This window comes from Periophthalmus magnuspinnatus, chromosome 4 (assembly GCF_009829125.3).
Source record: "Periophthalmus magnuspinnatus isolate fPerMag1 chromosome 4, fPerMag1.2.pri, whole genome shotgun sequence".
Lineage (NCBI taxonomy): Eukaryota > Metazoa > Chordata > Actinopteri > Gobiiformes > Gobiidae > Periophthalmus > Periophthalmus magnuspinnatus.
The window spans coordinates 31271010-31290243 of record NC_047129.1 but is presented as its reverse complement, the minus strand read 5'-3'; the positions used below and the strand labels follow the sequence as shown (position 1 = coordinate 31290243).

At 44.0% G+C, this 19234-nt stretch overlaps 1 protein-coding gene and 1 long non-coding RNA gene across 2 annotated transcripts in view; both read left to right on the top strand.

Moving 5' to 3' along the window:
- The window catches only part of LOC129456214 (uncharacterized), a 508652-nt gene that overhangs the window by 407387 nt on the left and 82031 nt on the right, over positions 1–19234 (top strand). The window lies entirely within an intron of this gene.
- Positions 3640–5648, top strand: sox2 (SRY-box transcription factor 2). Its single transcript, XM_033965770.2, has one exon. The coding sequence runs from the start codon at positions 4041–4043 to the stop codon at positions 4986–4988; it is 948 nt and encodes a 315-aa protein (XP_033821661.1). The 5' UTR covers positions 3640–4040; the 3' UTR covers positions 4989–5648.

Genomic DNA, 19234 nt, shown 5'->3' with positions numbered 1-19234 from the left:
CACTCGCGCTTGCATCCGAATGGGAGCCCGGAGCTGCATGTGTCGGCCTATTAGCCCAGTAGATGAATCTTATGTAAGGGGGGGGGGGGATGGAGATGGAGAGAGGAGAGGAGGAGGAGGGGTATCCACAATAAAAGCGTAGAATGGGTCGGGGGTATTGGCGGGGTCGGGCGGTCGAGGGTGGGTGGGGTGGGGGTGGGGGGGTCCGGGTGCTCTCTCGCTTTTTATACAAAGACTAAAAACAAAATAATACACATGGATCTGTTCAGTTTCAATTAGGATTTAGCCCGGATGGGATTATGTCAGGTGTGTGTGCCGGAGCTAGCTTTGAGCGCTAGCGTTTACAGATGTGGAAATTAATAAGGAAGAAGTGGGAATAACAGCAGGAATGTGGGTTTGATCAACTTGGAATTCCGATAAATTTATAACGGCGGAAAGCGAATGATCAAAATGGAACTTGTGCATCGAAAAAACAGTGTGTTTTCATGTTCGTATTTGTAAAAAAACATTTAAAAAAAACCCCAAAAGGATGTGACTATGATTCAAAAATATTAATAAGGAAATTACTGTGTTGGGTTTGGGTAGTTAGGAAATTTAAAATCATTTCTTAGCTCAAAATTATTCAGTTTTTGTTTGTTTTTTGTTTGTTTTTTTAAATAGTTAATTATATTTTCAAATTTATTATGTGCAAAAAAATATGTTCAAAAGAAAAACACAGCAAAAAGTCAGAAATTAAATGCTGAATTTATATTAAAAAGACAAACATTTTGAATCTATAACATAAATATAGCTATAATTTGGTGTTTTTTCTCACATAATTTGGAATTTCGTATCTGGCAACCTTTTAAAATCTCACTTTTTTACAAGAAACCACCCGAAGGAAACCTATTTTTCTTAAAGGGAAAGCTAAAAGTAGTAAATACTTTTAAACACACAGCCCATAGATTAAAAAAAAATTGGCAAACTGCTTCCTCACCTTTTAAAAACACCACATTTAAACATTATAAAACCCGCTTTAAGTTCAAATTTAGCGTCTCACCTCAAACAAAACCACACATTTCTAACAAAACACATAAGCTCACATTATATTTTCCTGTTTCACACCATCATAGCTCAAAAAAACACCCTGAATCCTGCCTTTTAGATCATTTCTTTCCAGGCTGAGAGAATGGCCTTGTTGTTCCCGCAGTGGCCAGTAGGCGGCAGTAGCGTCACACAGCACAGGCCTCTGCAGAATCACAGTGAAAAAGAGACTAAAGTAACAAGAAAAGCTGCAAAATCTCCTGAGAACACGCACTGGGTTTGGGCTGTGACGTCAAGCAGGTGCAGGAGTACAAATATATAAATATACAAGTACTTTTTTTGAAGGATTATAACGGGAAAACGATGGGAAATGGACGGATAGTCGGAGTTTCATGTGGAAGTTTGTAGCACTGGGATGACCCTGGATGTAGCTATATTTGGTTAGAACTGCACAAGCAAGAAAAATAAGAAATTTAGCTAAGAATTTGAGAGTTTCGAAACAATTTGAGCAGATTATGCTTGAAATCGCGACACTTTTTGACATAATTTTTCAAGATATACTTCACTTTCCAGCTCGTTTGCCTCACGCACGTCCCCGATTTCAGACTCCATCTCCGCAAAAACACGTTATCTCCAATCGACCAAACAAAAATACGCCGTTTTGGCACCACTTCAGATGTAACTACGCCCTAATTAACCCCGAACAAAGCCCTCATTCATAATAGTAACAGCCGACTTGCGGTGATGTCCCTGTACTTTTAAACCGCAGTATAAAAGGTGTGAAAAGTACCTCGAGCCAAAAACACTAACACACCTCGGAAGTACATTGTTTCAAATCCCTTCAGCTTCAGTTAAGTTCTGTTTTTTTACATTTTAACTTCCTTCAGCTCAACGCAAAACTATTGTAAACGACCCAAGAATCTTTATGAAACCCCCGGCTCCCATTAGCATCCGTGTACTTAGCCATTTGCATTATGTTAAACTATTGTGTGTACCTGCATTTCCCCCCCGCTGGGTCAAACGCAGTCCCTCAGGCTACTACTACAACGACTACTACGACTACTAGTACTACTGCTGCTACTGCTACTACCCCCCACTCCACGAAAAAACCAGCAGTCTAAGCAAAACACTCATGGTATAGTCCTCTTTGTATGGTCCGATGTAGCGACACATTCCCAAAACAAAACACGCTTGTTTGTGGCGAGAATTGAACCGGCAACCCCCCCGACCCCTCCTTCCTGCCGCTGACAACTTGTTCCCTTCACCGTGAGTGTGTGTGAGTGTGTGTGAGTGTGTGTGAGTGTGTTGGCATTCAACTTGAGGAGACAAAGAAGGGGGAAAGGGGGAGAAAGAGGTGGAGAGGTGGACATCTTTGGATTAGCGTCTCCTCGTTCTCAAGCTAAATAGTTTTAACATCTAAACTCCATTCGCTGATCACGGATGGAGTTCGCACGAGTCACGTCAGGGCGTTCACTTTTTTTTTTTAAATACCAGGAGTCGTGTCAACTTTTGGGACAGTTTGGTTTTTGTGGGTGCATATATATCGACTTAGTTTGAACTTTATTTAGGAAAAAAACACGCAAAAACGGCACCAACTTTCGTTCTTTTTTAAAAACAGTAAGTTCGCAGTTAAAGTTTCCCTGTTAGTTTTGGGTTTACAGACACATTTTTAGAATAATTTGTCATTTTTGGTCAAGTTTACCCAAAATATCTGATATTTTCACTTAACATTTATCCCCAGATGTGTATTTTTAACTGTTTTCTAGCATCCGATTTCAGGTTTTGGATGTGTAACTTATGGATAAAAGTTTGGAAGTTCTACATTTTGATGGCACAACTTTATACTTTTATAACTGCATTTGAATTAGTCTTAATTAAGCATGAACAGAGGCTTAATTCATAGTGAACAAGTAGTTTATTAAGGAAGATTTGGGGTAAGAAACAAGGAACAACTTTCACTAAGGGGATAGGATTTGGCTTAATAGTTCCTAAGCTAGACTTGTTCTTAATACGTTTGTTCATCATAATCTAAGTTTTATTCATGTTTTATTAATACTTAAGTAAGGTTTAAGTAAGGTTTAGTTATTATAAAATGCCACAGAGCTGCTTGATCACAAAACAGCCGGTCTATGTTTAGATGAACAACATTTATCCAGCGCGTAAACGTCCAAACGTCTCTTCCTCTATCTATATAAAAAAGAAAAAAAAAAAGAACATTTTCAAACTAGTCCTCCGCGTTTTCCTGGATCTAATATAGCAACTTTTAACCACCGAGCACCTCTAACCCTCTCTGGCCGCTTCCCCACTGTTCGGAGCCGTTCACCGTGCCATTCTAAATCCAACTTTTACGCATGGCACCACCTCGTCTCCCCGCGCCTGTGCCACCGCTGCTAGAAGTATCCACGCACAAGTATCAGCAGCCTCCCGGAGCGCTGCACTCTGCTTTCGCTCACACATGAAGCCAGCGTCCCCCAGGGCAGCCGAGGAACACCACGCCCCCTCTATGCAAATTACGGCCTCCCATTGGCGTGTCAGGGGAGCAGGGCGCACGCGATTGGCCAGGTCCTAGCCATTTATTCGCTGTCAGCCCCCGTCACATGAATGGTTGTCTATTAACTTGTTTCAAAAACTATCTGGAGTTTGTCAAGACTCGGGTGTTGCGGCAGCGAGGAGCGAAAAAGTTGTCCAGCTGTTGTTTTTTTTCCCGTCTTTTACCGCCGCGGAGTTGAAGAGACACAAACAGCGGTGAGGGGAAAAGCAGTGAGGACATTTTTGTGGATGTAGGCAGAGACGCGCGGAGCTGTTTGGGAGAGAGAAGAGACGACAGGCGCGCGGGGACTGAGCGTGGAGACTCGGTGTGTTTTTTTTTTGGCACAGGGAGAGACGCGCGCAGTTACACGGGGAAAAAACACTAAACGCACAGGTAACTTTGTGTTTTTAAAGACGCCTCCCCAAAAAGCGCGTTCTTCTTGTGTTTTTGGACTAGTTTCCTTCTCTTTTTTTTACCCGGACTAAAAATGTATAACATGATGGAAACCGAGCTGAAGCCCCCCGCGCCCCAAACCAACACGGGGGGCACGGGCAACAACAACAACTCCTCGGGTAACAACCAAAAGAACAGCCCGGAGCGCGTCAAGAGGCCCATGAACGCGTTTATGGTTTGGTCCCGGGGCCAGCGGCGGAAGATGGCGCAGGAGAACCCCAAAATGCACAACTCGGAGATCAGTAAGAGGCTGGGGGCCGAGTGGAAGCTGCTGTCCGAGAGCGAGAAAAGGCCGTTCATCGACGAGGCCAAACGTCTGCGCGCGCTGCACATGAAGGAGCACCCGGACTACAAGTACCGGCCCCGGAGGAAAACCAAGACTCTGATGAAGAAGGACAAGTACACGCTGCCGGGGGGACTCCTGGCGCCCGGGGGGAACGGCATGGGAGTGGGTTCAGGGGTCGGAGGAGTGGGAGTGGGCAACGTGAACCAGCGCATGGACAGTTACGCGGCCCACATGAACGGCTGGACCAACGGCGGCTACGGGATGATGCAGGAGCAGCTGAGCTACCACCACAACGCGAGCCAAATGCAGCCCATGCACCGCTACGACATGAGCGCGCTGCAGTACAACTCCATGACGAGTACGCAGAGCTACATGAACGGCTCCCCGACTTACTCCATGTCGTACACGCAGCAGCCCACCATGACGGCGCTGGGCAGCATGGGGCCCGCGTCCGGTGGAGGCGTCAAGTCCGAGTCCAGTAGCTCCAGCCCGCCCGTAGTCACCTCCTCGTCCCACAGACCCGCGGCGCAGACCGGCTGCCAGAGCGGGGACCTCCGGGACATGATCAGCATGTACCTCCCGGGCGCGGACGTGAACGATTCCAGCGCCCAGAGCAGGTTACACATGTCCGGGCACTATCAGAGCGCGGTACCGGGGACGACGATCAACGGGACTCTGCCTCTCACACACATGTAGACTCTAGAGAGAAATATGGACCTCTGAACGGGACTATTTTTGTACAGAGAGCGAACTGTTGTATAAAAAAAACGGGCGAGGGGAAGTCTGAACCGCCTGGAAGAACAAAAAGTGGGTTTATTATCGCAATCACCTTTTGTACAGTATTTATCAAAGACAGAACATTACAATCAAAAATGTTTGCAAGAGGTTTGAATTTTTTCGCTTATTATTTTTTATTTTATTTTGGTTTGTTTTTATATTAAAGCAAAGGCCAGTTCAAATGAATGCAAACACTGGGACGTAAAGGGACGTAAGGGACCGAGCACTGTTTCATTTGGGGTTGTTTTTCCTACTAAACTTTTGAATTAAACTCATAATAATAATAATAAATAGCTTGTTAATTTATATTTCCGTCTCCCACTTTTCATATGTTAGACGCTTGTTGGAGTCTCTTTATTTTCGAATTCGTTTGTACAATTTTCTGTATATTCTCTGTGATATTTTTATTTCAAATCCACCTCCCCCACGTAGTTGTATTTGAAATTTGATGTTGGCCTGTTACCAACCGCTTCATGTAAATATCTACCGGACTAATACCATCCCTTATAACAGTTACACTTTCAGCTGAGTATATTTTTTTTCAATATGCAGTTTGAAATGAATAAATTTTGGAAATTTGGATACAAGGAATTCTGTGCGTTTTGATTTTGGAGCTGTGGTTTGGGGTTTTTTTGAGTTTGGAGACGTGTGTGCGCCTTTTACGCATCACTTCATCTTTCAACACCCGGGTTTTTAATGGACTGTGTTTGTTTCAACTCAGCTCCAAAAATGTTTAGACTAGTTCTGAACACGTTTTGTGCGATTTTAGTAGAAAAAGAAGTCGCGTTGGTTTGTGGGTGCGTTTTAAAGCGAACGTGGATCAGTGCGTAAAAGAGTTAAACCAAACAGCTGCGTTTAGTGGTTTCAAAGATATTTTTTTTATTAATGTTCTCTCTTTTTCTCATCTTATTTCATGTCTCAGTTTATTTTTTCATTTTATCCAATCATTTCTTCATGTGTCAGACCCTTGTCACCATATTATACATCAGCCGGTTTTCATAATTGAGCCAATTCACGCTTTTTACGCACGTGTGACAGATCTTACATTTTATACCCGGGCCATAGCTCACTTTATGTCACCTTTTTTTTCTTCTTTTTTTTTTGATGTGTAACAGCAGCTCATGTTGATTCAATCCGTCTTCTTCACCTGCACATTTTACGCACACTTCTTGCTTACATCGCCGAATTTTATTATAAACCTTTGAATGCCAACATCTCAAAAAATCATTTTCTTTAGACCTTTGAGCAAAAACCAGAACAATTACAACCTCGCGCTGCGCCACTTTCCTTCTCACTCTTTCCGCGCTTAAAAAAAAGAAAAAAAAAACCCTCACAATCCCTTTGATGATCCAATTGCGCGCCGGGTTTACGTTTTTGAAATGTGCCAACCGTGCGTCCTCGTGTGCGCGTGTGATGTGTGTTGCGCGCGAGATTAGGACCGTTGAGCCTCGCGGGGCCCTGGTGTCGTCCCCGGGGACAGGGGCTCACGTTAACCAGCGGATGAATATTTGAAAAGGCCCTTCGGTACTTATCCCTGCGCTCTCCTTCTCTCGTCTCCAAACGCGGCTCGCTGTGTTGGAGCGGCCCGGGGTCAGGGGAGGCAGTTTGTTCTATTAATTATTGATCCGGTACAGACGCCGAATTGGCTATAATCGCTTCGCTGCCAGTGTTTTTTTTAAAGCTCGCTCCTTTGGGAATAAGTGTCTCATTCACTGTTTCTGTTTCTGTTGAGAGCGAGGAAAAAGTTCAGTTGTAGAAACAGATAAGCGCCATTTGGATAAAGTTTTCATTGGGTTGGGTTTGTTTTCAAAAGCCAAATTTATTAATATTCCCTCCACCCCTCCTAGATAAAAATCCACTTGATGCTTCCTGATAATATCTGTAGAAAATGAAAACAAAGCACAAACGTCTTTTCATATTTCAAAACGGATAAGTGAACTGGTTGTGATTTGGAGTTTTACGCACGCTTTTACGCACGCCTTTACGCACAGCAAACACCTCCATCACACCTGGATTTGCACACTCATCCAACAAAACAATGACATTTTCTCAAGTTTTTTTTTTTTTTTTTTTAAAGATTTCCAATTCAAAATCTATTCAAAAATCACCAATACTTTCATGGCATTTCAAAATAAATCACCAAACATTATAATTCACAAAGTCTGACGTTTTTAACCCAGTGTGATCCGTTACGTTCCACATTAAAAACTTGAACTAGAACTCATGTCTTTTGCATTTCATTATAAAATCCACTGACCAAAGCTATGAATTCACAAAATCTAACCAATTTAACCAGTGTAATCCCAGACGTTTAACATGAGCTGCTTTAGTGAGGGGCTCCATGATGCGCACGCGACGCACAAGGCCCCGTCCCCGTCCCGCGCTCGGCCCTGAGGCCTCGTGAGAAACGCGTTTTTATTTCAGACGTAGCGCTTTGATGTGGATGACGAGGGGGTTACGTGGTGGATGGGACAGGGGACAGGGCACGGGGGGCGCGCGAGGAGGGGGTGCCATCAAATCTGGAGCTGTTTTTTTTTAACCCTAACCCTTTTTTGGAGCAGGACAGTCTGTGCGTAAAATGTTATCCGCTGTTTTGGAGAAGCTTTACGCGCGGTGCCTGTGCTTCTAAACGTGCTAAGGCGAGGTTAAAATAAGAAACAAAATGGTCAGGAAAAATAGAAAATAGAATAATTAAAAATGCCACATAGATTCAGGGGGGTGCGTGTTTGAAATGAGACCAAGATGCATTGCGTCAAAGAGGCCTGACGCTTTATTAAACACAATCACACCATTAGATGCGCATTAGCTTTTTTTTTTACTTTACTATTTGAGTTTCATTGTTAGACTTAAATCCAAATAAATACAGCTTTTACATATTTGTGTTATCTCAGGAGCTGACAAATTAAATCACTTTTATTTTCTATTCTAGGCCTGATCATGTTCACTTTGCCAAAAAAATCTCATGAGGCATTTTTCAGTTTTTGGCTAAATCTTCTACACACACAAAAGGTTTGGATTTAAGTGCACAAAGTTGCTTTAATCTGATTTAAAATTTGTTTAAAAAAGTGTTGAAAAAGTGTCACAGCCTGAGCCAAACCACATGAGCCGCTCTCCTCATCCTCCAAACCAAACCAAGAACCTATAAAACACACACCTGAGTGTTTTTACTGTGACACGGAGCTGAAAACTGTGAGTATCCAGATTTGATATAAAAGCTAACATGCTAATGCTAATGCTAATGCTAATCTTATCTGAACCATAACCTGCAGCGGCTGAATCACAGGAGGTGAAAATGGTGCCCTGAGGTGTGTGTGTGTGTGTGTGTGTGTGTGTGTGTGTCTGCGCCTTCTGCTGTGTGTGTGTGTGTGTCTCTGAGTGTGTGTGCATGTGCGTTTATGTGTTGGTGGGTGTGTGTGTGTGTGTGTGGCGGCGTGCAACAGGTGGTGAGCGCACTCCTCTGCTTAAGCCCCCCTCCTTTTCTCTTTTTTCTCTCTTTTCGCTTTTTCCCTCTTTCTTTTTTGCTCTTTCTTTCTCTCTCTTTTGCTTTTTCTCTTTTTTGCTCTCCCTCTCTATTTTGCTCTTTCTTTCTCACTCTCTCTATTTTGCTCTGTCTCTTTCTGCTCTCTCTCTTTCTTTGTTTCTTCCTCTCTCTTTCTCTTTTTTGCTCTCGCTCTTTTTTGCGAGCTCTCTCTTTTTGCTCTCTTTTTCGCTCTCTTTGTTTGCTCTCTGTGTTTGCTCTCTTTTTTACTCTGTCTCTCTTTTTTGCTCTGTTTTTCTCTCTCTCTTTTGCTGTTTTTATTCTCTTTTTTGCTCTCTCTCTCTTTCTGCTCTCTCTTTCTTTGTTTCTTCCTCTCTCTTTATTCCCCAGTCTCCCTTCCTCCTCTCTCATTTCTCCTCAGTCTCTCTCTTCCTCCTCTCTTTTTCTCCTCAGTCTCTCTCTTCCTCCTCTCTCTTTATCCTCAGTATCTCTCTTCCTCCTCTCTCTTTATTCCTCAGTCTCTCTTCCTCCTCTCTTTCTCCTCAGTGTCTCTCTTCCTCCTCTCTCTTTACTCCTCTGTCTCTCTCTTCCTCCTCTCTCTTTACTCCTCAGTCTCTCTCTTCCTCCTCTCTCTTTACTCCTCTGTCTCTCTCTTCCTCCTCTCTCTTTACTCCTCAGTCTCTCTCTTCCTCCTCTCTCTTTACTCCTCTGTCTCTCTCTTCCTCCCCTCTCTTTACTCCTCAGTCTCTCTCTTCCTCCTCTCTCTTTACTCCTCTGTCTCTCTCTTCCTCCCCTCTCTTTACTCCTCAGTCTCTCTCTTCCTCCTCTCTCTTTACTCCTCAGTCTCTCTCTTCCTCCTCTCTCTTTACTCCTCTGTCTCTCTCTTCCTCCTCTCTCTTTACTCCTCAGTCTCTCTCTTCCTCCTCTCTCTTTACTCCTCAGTTTCTCTCTTCTTCCTCTCTCTTTACTCCTCAGTCTCTCTTCCTCCTCTCTCTTTCTCCTCAGTCTCTCTCTTCCTCCTCTCTCTTTATTCCTCAGTCTCTCTTCCTCCTCTCTCTTTCTCCTCAGTCTCTCTCTTCCTCCTCCTCTCTCTCTTTCGTGGTCGTCACATTAGATCTTTTCATTTTTCAGATCTATATACTTTGGTTCTTTAAAGTGTCTCATTTCTTTTGAACTGGAGGTTGTTGGTTCGATTCACAAGACACTTTACCCCCCAGTGTGTGTGTGTGTGTGTGTGTATGTGCATGTGTGTGGGGGTGTGTATGTGCATGTGTGTGGGGGTGTGTATGTGCATGTGTGTGTATGTGTGTGGGGGTGTGTGTGTGTGTGTGTGTAGGGGTGTATGTGTATGTGTGTAGGGGTGTATGTGGGTGTGTGTGCGTGTGTGTGCATGTGTGTGTGTATGTGTGTGTATGTGTATGTGTGTAGGGGTGTATGTGCATGTGTGTGTGTGTTGTATACAACTGTGGACCATAATATTAGACTGAAATATTAGTGTCAAAAAAGAGCAACATCTGAAATAAAACACACACACACATACAAACATACACACACGTACACAGGAGGAGCAGAGGAGGAGAGGAAGAGACGAGAGAAGAGCAGAGGAGGAGCAGAGGAGCAGTGGAGCAGAGGAGGAGAGGAGGAGAGGAAGAGATGAGAGAAGAGCAGAGGAGGAGAGGAAGAGACGAGAGAAGAGCAGAGGAGGAGCAGAGGAGCAGTGGAGCAGAGGAGCAGAGGAGCAGAGGAGGAGAGGAAGAGATGAGAGAAGAGCAGAGGAGGAGAGGAGACAGGACCAGAGGAGAGGCGCAGAGGAGGAGAGGAGACAGGAGCAGAGGAGAGGAGCAGAGGAAAGGAGGAGAGGAGAACCAGAGGAGAGGAGAGAGCAGTAGAGGAGGAGAGGAAGAGATGAGAGAGGAGCGGAGGAGGAGAGGAAGAGATGAAAGAAGAGCAGAGGAGGAGAGGAGGAGCAGAGGAGGAGCAGAGGAGGAGAGGAAGAGACGAGAAGAGCAGAGGAGCAGAGGAGAGAGGAAGAGATGAGAAAAGAGCAGAGGAGGAGCAAAGGAGGAGAGGAGACAGGAGCAGAGGAGGAGAGGAAGAGACGAGAAGAGCAGAGGAGCAGAGGAGCAGAGGAAGAGACGAGAGAAGAGCAGAGGAGGAGAGGAGGAGGTGTCAGTGTGTTGAACATGAGGCATACAGTATATTTCACACAGTATATTTCACACACAGTATATTTCACACAGTATATTTCACACACAGTATATTTCACACAGTATATTTCACACAGTATATTTCACACACAGTATATTTCACACACAGTATATTTCACACACAGTATATGTCACACACAGTATATTTCACACACAGTATATTTCACACAGTATATTTCACACACAGTATATTTCACACAGTATATTTTACACACAGTATATTTCACACACAGTATATTTCACAGACAGTATATTTCACAGACAGTATATTTCACACACAGTATATTTCACACAGTATATTTCACAGTATATTTCGCACACAGTATATTTCACACACAGTATATTTCACACAGTATATTTCACAGTATATTTCGCACACAGTATATTTCACACACAGTATATTTCACACAGTATATTTCACACACAGTATATTTCACACACAGTATATTTCACACAGTATATTTCACACAGTATATTTCACAGTATATTTCACAGTATATTTCACACAGTATATTTCACACACAGTATATTTCACACAGTATATTTCACACAGTATATTTCACACAGTATATTTCACACACAGTATATTTCACACAGTATATTTCACACACAGTATATTTAACACAGTATATTTCACACAGTATATTTCACACACAGTATATTTAACACAGTATATTTCACAGTATATTTCACACAGTATATTTCACACACAGTATATTTCACACAGTATATTTCACAGTATATTTCACACAGTATGTTTCACACACAGTATATTTCACACAGTATATTTCACACAAGTATATTTCACACACAGTATATTTCACACAGTATATTTCACAGTATATTTCACACAGTATGTTTCACACACAGTATATTTCACACAGTATATTTCACACAAGTATATTTCACACACAGTATATTTCACACAGTATATTTCACACAGTATATTTCACACACAGTATATTTAACACAGTATATTTCACAGTATATTTCACACAGTATATTTCACACACAGTATATTTCACACAGTATATTTCACAGTATATTTCACACAGTATGTTTCACACACAGTATATTTCACACAGTATATTTCACACAAGTATATTTCACACACAGTATATTTCACACAGTATATTTCACACAGTATGTTTCACACACAGTATATTTTACACACAGTATATTTCACACAGTATATTTCACACACAGTATATTTCACACAGTATATTTCACACAGTATATTTCACACACATTACTCTGACACTTTCACTTTACTTTACTGTTTATTTACTAAGTATTTTATTTATTATTTATAACTTCTACGGCCAATTTGTGTTTCATTTTCTACAATTTTAAAATGTTCACTAAATTAAAGTGTTTTCATAGATGTTTAGTTTTATTCAGTGGTACATTATACTTCATACTTTATACTTTATACTTTACACACATGTAGTTACAAAAGAGGAAGTGACATTTTCAATGGGCCTCACTGAACTGGAGCAAAGGATCATGGTCTATGGAGTTTTACGGTTTTACAGCAAAATAATGTCACTCAAAACCGAATATTATGTCAACTTTTAAAATTTGTATTCAGCTCATTACAACTATGACAACAACAACTTTTAAATAATACTACTACGACTACTACTATTATTACTACAACTACTACTGCTACTACTAGTACTTCCACTACCACTGCTGCCACTACTACTATTACTACTGCTACAGCCACTACTACTACTTACACTACCTCTACTACCACTACTACTATTACCTCTACTACTACCACTACCACTACTAGTACTACTACTACTACTACTGCTTCCACTACCACTACAACCACTTCCACTACTACTACTACTACTACTACTACTACTACTACTACTACTACTACTACGACTACTATTACTACTACTACTTCCACTTCCACTACCACTGTTACCACTACTACCACTACTACTACTGCTACTTCCAGTACCACTACAACCACTTCTACCACTACCACCACTACTACTACTACTACTATTTCCACTACCACTACCACCACTACTACTACTACTACAATTACTACTACTACATTATTATCATATTATTTTTGATATTTTTGCAGTTGAAGGTCCATTTCTTCTGGATACATGTGTTTTTTTATTTCTATTTATTTATTTATTTTTAAACCTGGAGCGTTTCTCTGGAGACGACAGTGTCTCAGTTGTTCGTGTGTTTGTCTCTGATCTGAAGGTTGTCGGTTCAAGTCCCGCTCTCGACATAAACATCACTGATCGAGCGTTCAGATCCACAGATCCACAGGTCGGGTCCTTGATGCACCATTTACCTCTCATCCTCAGGGACATCAGTGTAAACAGGGACTCCCAGACCTCCGTCACCCCAGACGCTTCCTCCAGCTACTCCGGTGGGACCCAAGGTGTTCTCAGGCCCAGAGACAGAAAACGTCATATAAAATAACAAAAATGTGAACGTTCTAAAGTTTTTCTCTTGGATCTACAACAGTTTTGGCCTTTAGAGTCAAGTCTAAATAAGTTGGTTAAGTTTTTTGTGTCCATTGCATTCCGAGTGTTTTGAGTCGTGTTCCGAGTCGTGTTCCGAGTCGTGTTCCGAGTCGTGTTCCGAGTCGTGTTCCGAGTCGTGTTCCGAGTCGTGTTCCGAGTCGTGTTCCGAGTCGTGTTCCGAGTCGTGTTCCGAGTCGTGTTCCGAGTCGTGTCTTGAATGTGATTTTTGAAAATGAGGTCAAGTCCGGGGTCCGGCTCTCACACTGAAACAAACCAGATTAAAACAGAATAATCCTCCAACCTGCCACTTTCACTTTCACACACACACAGATAATGAGGAGAGGCACGGAGGAGGAGGAGGAGGAGGAGGAGGAGGAGAGACGCACGGAGGAGGAGAGAGGCAGGAGGAGGAGGAGGAGGAGAGACGCAGGGAGGAGGAGAGAGGCAGGAAGACAGAGGAGAGAGGGAGGAGGAGGCAAGCGGGAGGACTAGAGAGGGAGGAGGAGAAAAGAGAGGAGGGGTAATAAGGAGAGACGCAGGGAGGAGGAGAGAGGGGGGAGGGAGGAGGAGAGAGGGGGGAGGGAGGAGGAGATGAGAAAGGGGGTAATGACAGACGCAGGGAGGAGGAGAGATGAGAGAGGGAGGAGGAGGAGAGATGGGGGAGAGATAATAAGGAGAAACATTTGGAGTCTAAAGCCTCATGTCACAGATCTGTAGTCGGCTCCTCAGCCCCTGCCTCGTCTCCATGGATATGGGAAAAACAAAGTTTATTTCACACAATCCAACTGTCCCTCACGTGTGACCTTTGAACTGCACAGGCTGCACGTCTGAGATGTTTAAAATCCCCTGATGTGATGTTAAAAACTCAAAAAACACAACATTTTCAAAAACTGTTCAGTGTGTCAGCGAGGTAGCCACAAGAGCAGCCAAACTCTCCGTTGCCATGGGAGCAATAATACTGGTTTCATTCACAATCATTAAAATAATCGTTGTGACGTTCCACCTTTTCCCGATCACTTTAGTGAGACCCAGATTGATAAAAGTGTAGAATTCAGGGGTTTCAACTTTCTGTTTAGAGGCGCCATTTTGGGGACTTTTGACCAATCATGAGACAAAGTTAATAAATGAACGCACGAGTGTCTGGGAGCATGAATGTGGGGCCTGGTGCAGACGGAGAGGACAGAGGGGGACCACACACTGACAGGACGGGGCTATGCCTGTGCCCCCTGGACCCCCTGTTCCTCTGGGGCAGGGGGCATCTCCAGACCCTCTCTGGACCCTCCTCTGACCCTCTCTGGACCCTCCTCTGGACCCTCCTCTGACCCTCTCTGGACCCTCCTCTGACCCTCTCTGGACCCTCCTCTGACTCTCTCTGGACCCTCCTCTGACCCTCTCTGGACCCTCCTCTGACCCTCTCTGGACCCTCCTCTGGACCCTCCTCTGACCCTCTCTGGACCCTCCTCTGGACCCTCCTCTGACCCTCTCTGGACCCTCCTCTGACCCTCCTCTGGACCCTCCTCTGACCCTCTCTGGACCCTCTCTGGACCCTCTCTGGACCCTCCTCTGACCCTCTCTGGACCCTCCTCTGACCCTCTCTGGACCCTCCTCTGGACCCTCCTCTGACCCTCCTCTGGACCCTCCTCTGACCCTCCTCTGGACCCTCCTCTGACCCTCTCTGGACCCTCTCTGGACCCTCTCTGGACCCTCCTCTGACCCTCTCTGGACCCCTCTCTGGACCCTCCTCTGACCCTCCTCTGACCCTCCTCTGACCCTCTCTGGACCCTCCTTTGGACCCTCCTCTGGACCCTCCTCTGACCCTCCTCTGGACCCTCCTCTGACCCTCCTCTGGACCCTCCTCTGACCCTCTCTGGACCCTCCTCTGACCCTCTCTGGACCCTCCTCTGGACCCACTGCCCTTCACTGGTGCTCGTATCGTGTGAAACATTCAACAGCCATTTTCTGTCACGTTTCTATGGTAACTTTCAGCCAGTTAAAGCTACACTGTGTAACTTTTCTGGTTCGCTCCCATCACTTTGCCTGAAACGTCACACAGAACGGCGCCGACACTTTGAAATATATATATTCAAGGCAAAGCAGAAACATCTCCATGGAGACGAGCAGGCGACAGCAGACAATTCACTGGTAAAGTTACGTAGTGGAGCTTTAAAGCATGAACACAAATCAGTCATCGATTTGAGCAATTTTCCCCCTTCAAAAGATATGTATTCGTACTTAGAAATAGTTAATTACCATGGCAACTGTGCGGAAACCCACGGCCACATCACATTTCTGTAAATATCAGCTGATTTAAAGGCGCGCGGTGTAACTTTTCTGTGGGTTGTACGTTACCGTGGAGATGTTAATGTGATGCTTATCTGTCCTGCTCCAGTCCATGTTCAGAGTTTAGTCCAAGTTCGATATGAATGTTCAAGTTTCTTCTTCTTTCTTTCTTTCTTTCTTTATTTATCGTCTCATTTGAAGGGGTCAAAGGGCATTTGAAACGATCTAATAAACAAAATGGACGCCACCATTCGCCAAAAACAACGTTAATCTGTCCTTGAATCTAATATTTACTTCACGAATAACAGTCTGAAGTGCATTTTTGTGTTTTTAAAGTTCTTTTATGAGTAGTTCTCGTTCAGCAGAATGTTGTTAATGGAGGGATCTCTGTAGATGAGATTAGCATAGAGAGCGAGAGAAAGTACTCCACTGGAGGGGGGCGGGGCATAAGGGGGGGTGAGGGGGTAAGAGGGGGGAGGCAGAGGGGTAAAGAGGGGAGTGAAGGAGGGAGGGAGGGGGGCGTGCGACAACAATAGCAGGCCTGTGTTCTTACTGTACAGGAGGTCTGGGAGGGAACTCTCTCTTTCTCTGTATCTGTCTCTCTCTCTCTATGTCGCTCTCTTCCTCTCTCTTTCTTTCTACATCTCTCTGTCCCTTCCACTCTTCCTTTCTATCAGCACCCTTTCTCTCGCTCCCTTTATCTTCTTCTTTCTCTTTCTCTCTACCACTTTCTTTCTGTCCCTTTCCCTCCTTTTTTCTCACTTTTTCTCTTTCTTTCTGTCTATCAGCAGCCTCCCTATCTCTGCCTTTCTCCTCCTCGCCTGCCCTCTCTACCTCTCCCTTTATCACATCTTTCCTTCTGTCTCTCTCTCTCTCTCTGTACTTGGCTCCCTTACACCTTTTTTCTCTCCCTCTCTTTTTTATGTCACCTTCCTCTTCTCTTTTTCCCCCGTTTTCCCTCTGTTTTGCTCCATCCCTCTCTTTCTCTCCTTTCTCCTTCCTCTCTTTCCCGTTTTCTTCTCTCACTCTTCCCTCCCTCTCTCCCTCCCTCTTTCTTTCTGTCAGCACCCCCCCCCTCTCTCTCCTGCTTTCTCTTCCTCTCTCTCCCTCCCTTCCTCTGTCTCCCTCTCTTTCTCTCTCTCTATTCCTTCCTCTCTCTGTGTCTCCCTTTTTCTCCTCCTCTCTCTCTTTGCTGTTTTCACTCCATCATTTCATCTCATTCTCTTGATTCTTCAGATCAGCAGCTCGGCCTCTTCACTGTGTATTTTTATATTTATGTTTATGTTTTTTTTTTTGTACTGGTTTGATACTGAGCCCAGTTCAGTCCTGATGTAGACCTGGTTTAGTCCTGAGTTTAGTCCTGGTTTAGTCCTGGTTTAGTCCTGGTTTAGTCCTGGTTTAGTCCTGGTTTAGTCCTGAGTTTAGTCCTGGTTTAGTCCTGGTTTAGTCCTGGTTTAGTCCTTAGTTTCATACATATAGATTCAGTGGTCATGATGTTTTAAGTTTTTTAAATCCAGTATCAAAATAAAACTTTTGCTCCACTAAAACTGGACCAAAATGTCCTAATAGTGCCTAGTGTCCCGGTGTCCTCTCCCTGTCTCTTTTCCCTGTCTCTCTGTCTCCTCTCTATGTCTCCTCCCTGTGTCTCCTCTCTGTCTCTGTGTCTCCTCTCTCTGTCTCCTCTCTCTGTCCCCTCTCCCTGTCTCCTCTCCCTGTCTCCTCTCTCTGTCCTCTCTGTCCCCTCTCCCTGTCACCTCTCTCTGTCCTCTCTCTCTGTCCCCTCGCCCTGTCTCCTCTCTGTGTCTCCTCTCTCTGTCCTCTCTGTCCCCTCTCCCTGTCTCCTCTCTCTGTGCCCTCTCTCTCTGTCCCCTCTCCCTGTCTCCTCTCTGTGTCTCCTCTCCCTGTCTCCTCTCTCTGTCTCCTCTCTCTGTCCCCTCTCCCTGTCCCCTCTCCCTGTCTCCTCTCTGTGTCTCCTCTCTCTGTCCTCTCTCTCTCCGTCTCCTCTCCTGTCTCCTCTCTCTGTCCCCTCTCCCTGTCTCCTCTCTCTGTCTCCTCTCTGTGTCTCCTCTCTCTGTCCCCTCTCCCTGTCTCCTCTCTCTGTCTCCTCTCTCTGTCCCCTCTCCCTGTCTCCTCTCTGTGTCTCCTCTCTCTGTCCTCTCTCTCCCTGTCCCCTCTCCCTGTCCCCTCTCTGTGTCTCCTGTCCCTGTCTCTTGTCCCTCCATGTCTCGTGCTGTAGACGTCTCTTTGTCTTACGTATCATTTGATTTAATCCAGTCATAACGAGGCACAAAGCTCCAGCCTTAATTGACCTTTTTAGAAGAAATTTGCAAAGAGAAAAAAATTATTTCAAATAAAATAAAATACATTTTAATTGTATTTTGTAAATCACAATTAGTTTTGATTTAACGTGAAATCACTGTTTTCAAAATATTCTGAAAACAGCCTTTAAATCTCTCTGTGCTTCATGTAAAATGGCTCTTTAGATAAAACTTTATAATAACAAACAAACAAACAAACAAACATTTACAACAACAACATGAACAATTTGAACAAACATTTAGTCTATAATGAACAAATTATTAAGAACGATTCACGACTAACGACTTTAAGGGAGTCAATTTTGCAAAATAAACATGTAGCGCCTTTAAGTAAGTTACAAAAATAATCCCATAAACTCCTGTTGTTTTTCTTTATTCCGTTTTAAATCTCTGTGTTTTATCATAAACTAAACTCTTTAAACTCTGATTGGTGCCGCGGTGCAACAGGTGCCTCCGCTGTGGGACCGTCCCGCAGTGAAAGTGCTGTGCATACGCTCCACTGGCCTTTTGTTGTGCAGATATTCAGGGAGGGGAGGGGGTACTGACGTCTCCCCCACCCCCCGTCCCCTTTCTGAGAGACAACGGGGGGGTAAAGGGAGGGGTGTAAATAAGAGTTAGCGTTTTTTGCGGGTTTGAAAATCGCTGGTTCGTGGTTTAAATGGGTCACGTTCATGTTCTGGACTTTGATGATGTCATAGTTTTAGATGAAGGGGGAGGGGCTTGTGTCACTCGTAACGGAGAGTCGCCGATTTTGGGAAGAAACGTCCAAACTTCTGATCCGAAAATGTAGAAGTTTGTTGTTATTTCTTTGGGATTAGCTCCGGAAAATTGTCACGCGAATGTTTAAATCTTTAATTGACCAAAAACTCACGTCTTTCGGGGTTCGATTAACGACGCCATTTTGTGAAGATAATGTGAAAAAAAAAGTTGAATTTGTTCCATTTGTAGGATTCTGACGTGTCTCCAGCTCAGTTTGAAATGCTACGTAGATACTTTTAATTCAATACAGTGGAATATTTTAAACAAAATGATAATATCTCCATGGAGACAAGCAGGTGGTGAAGTCTCTACTAGAAAAATGACACAGTGCGCCTTTAAAGAGGAGGTGTTTTACGCGAAATCGATTTGTTTTTTAGCTTTCTACCATTTTATAAAGTTGTTACCTCATTAAAAATATGTCTGTTGTTTGAGTAATCTAGAGATCTCTCCAGCGCCCTATTCGGACCCTTCGTACTGTTAGCTGTAAGAGTCTGTACGAGGCTCCGCCCACACGCCGACATCACCCGCGCTCCCACACGACAACTCTCCATAAATATACACAAACATGATACAAAACTGTGCACTACGACTTCACAAACCTGATGTGATGATTGTGTTG

Excerpts from the sequence above, each read along its gene's own strand:
- sox2 (XM_033965770.2), top strand. The coding sequence starts at position 4,041 with ATGTATAACATGATGGAAACCGAGCTGAAGCCCCCCGCGCCCCAAACC.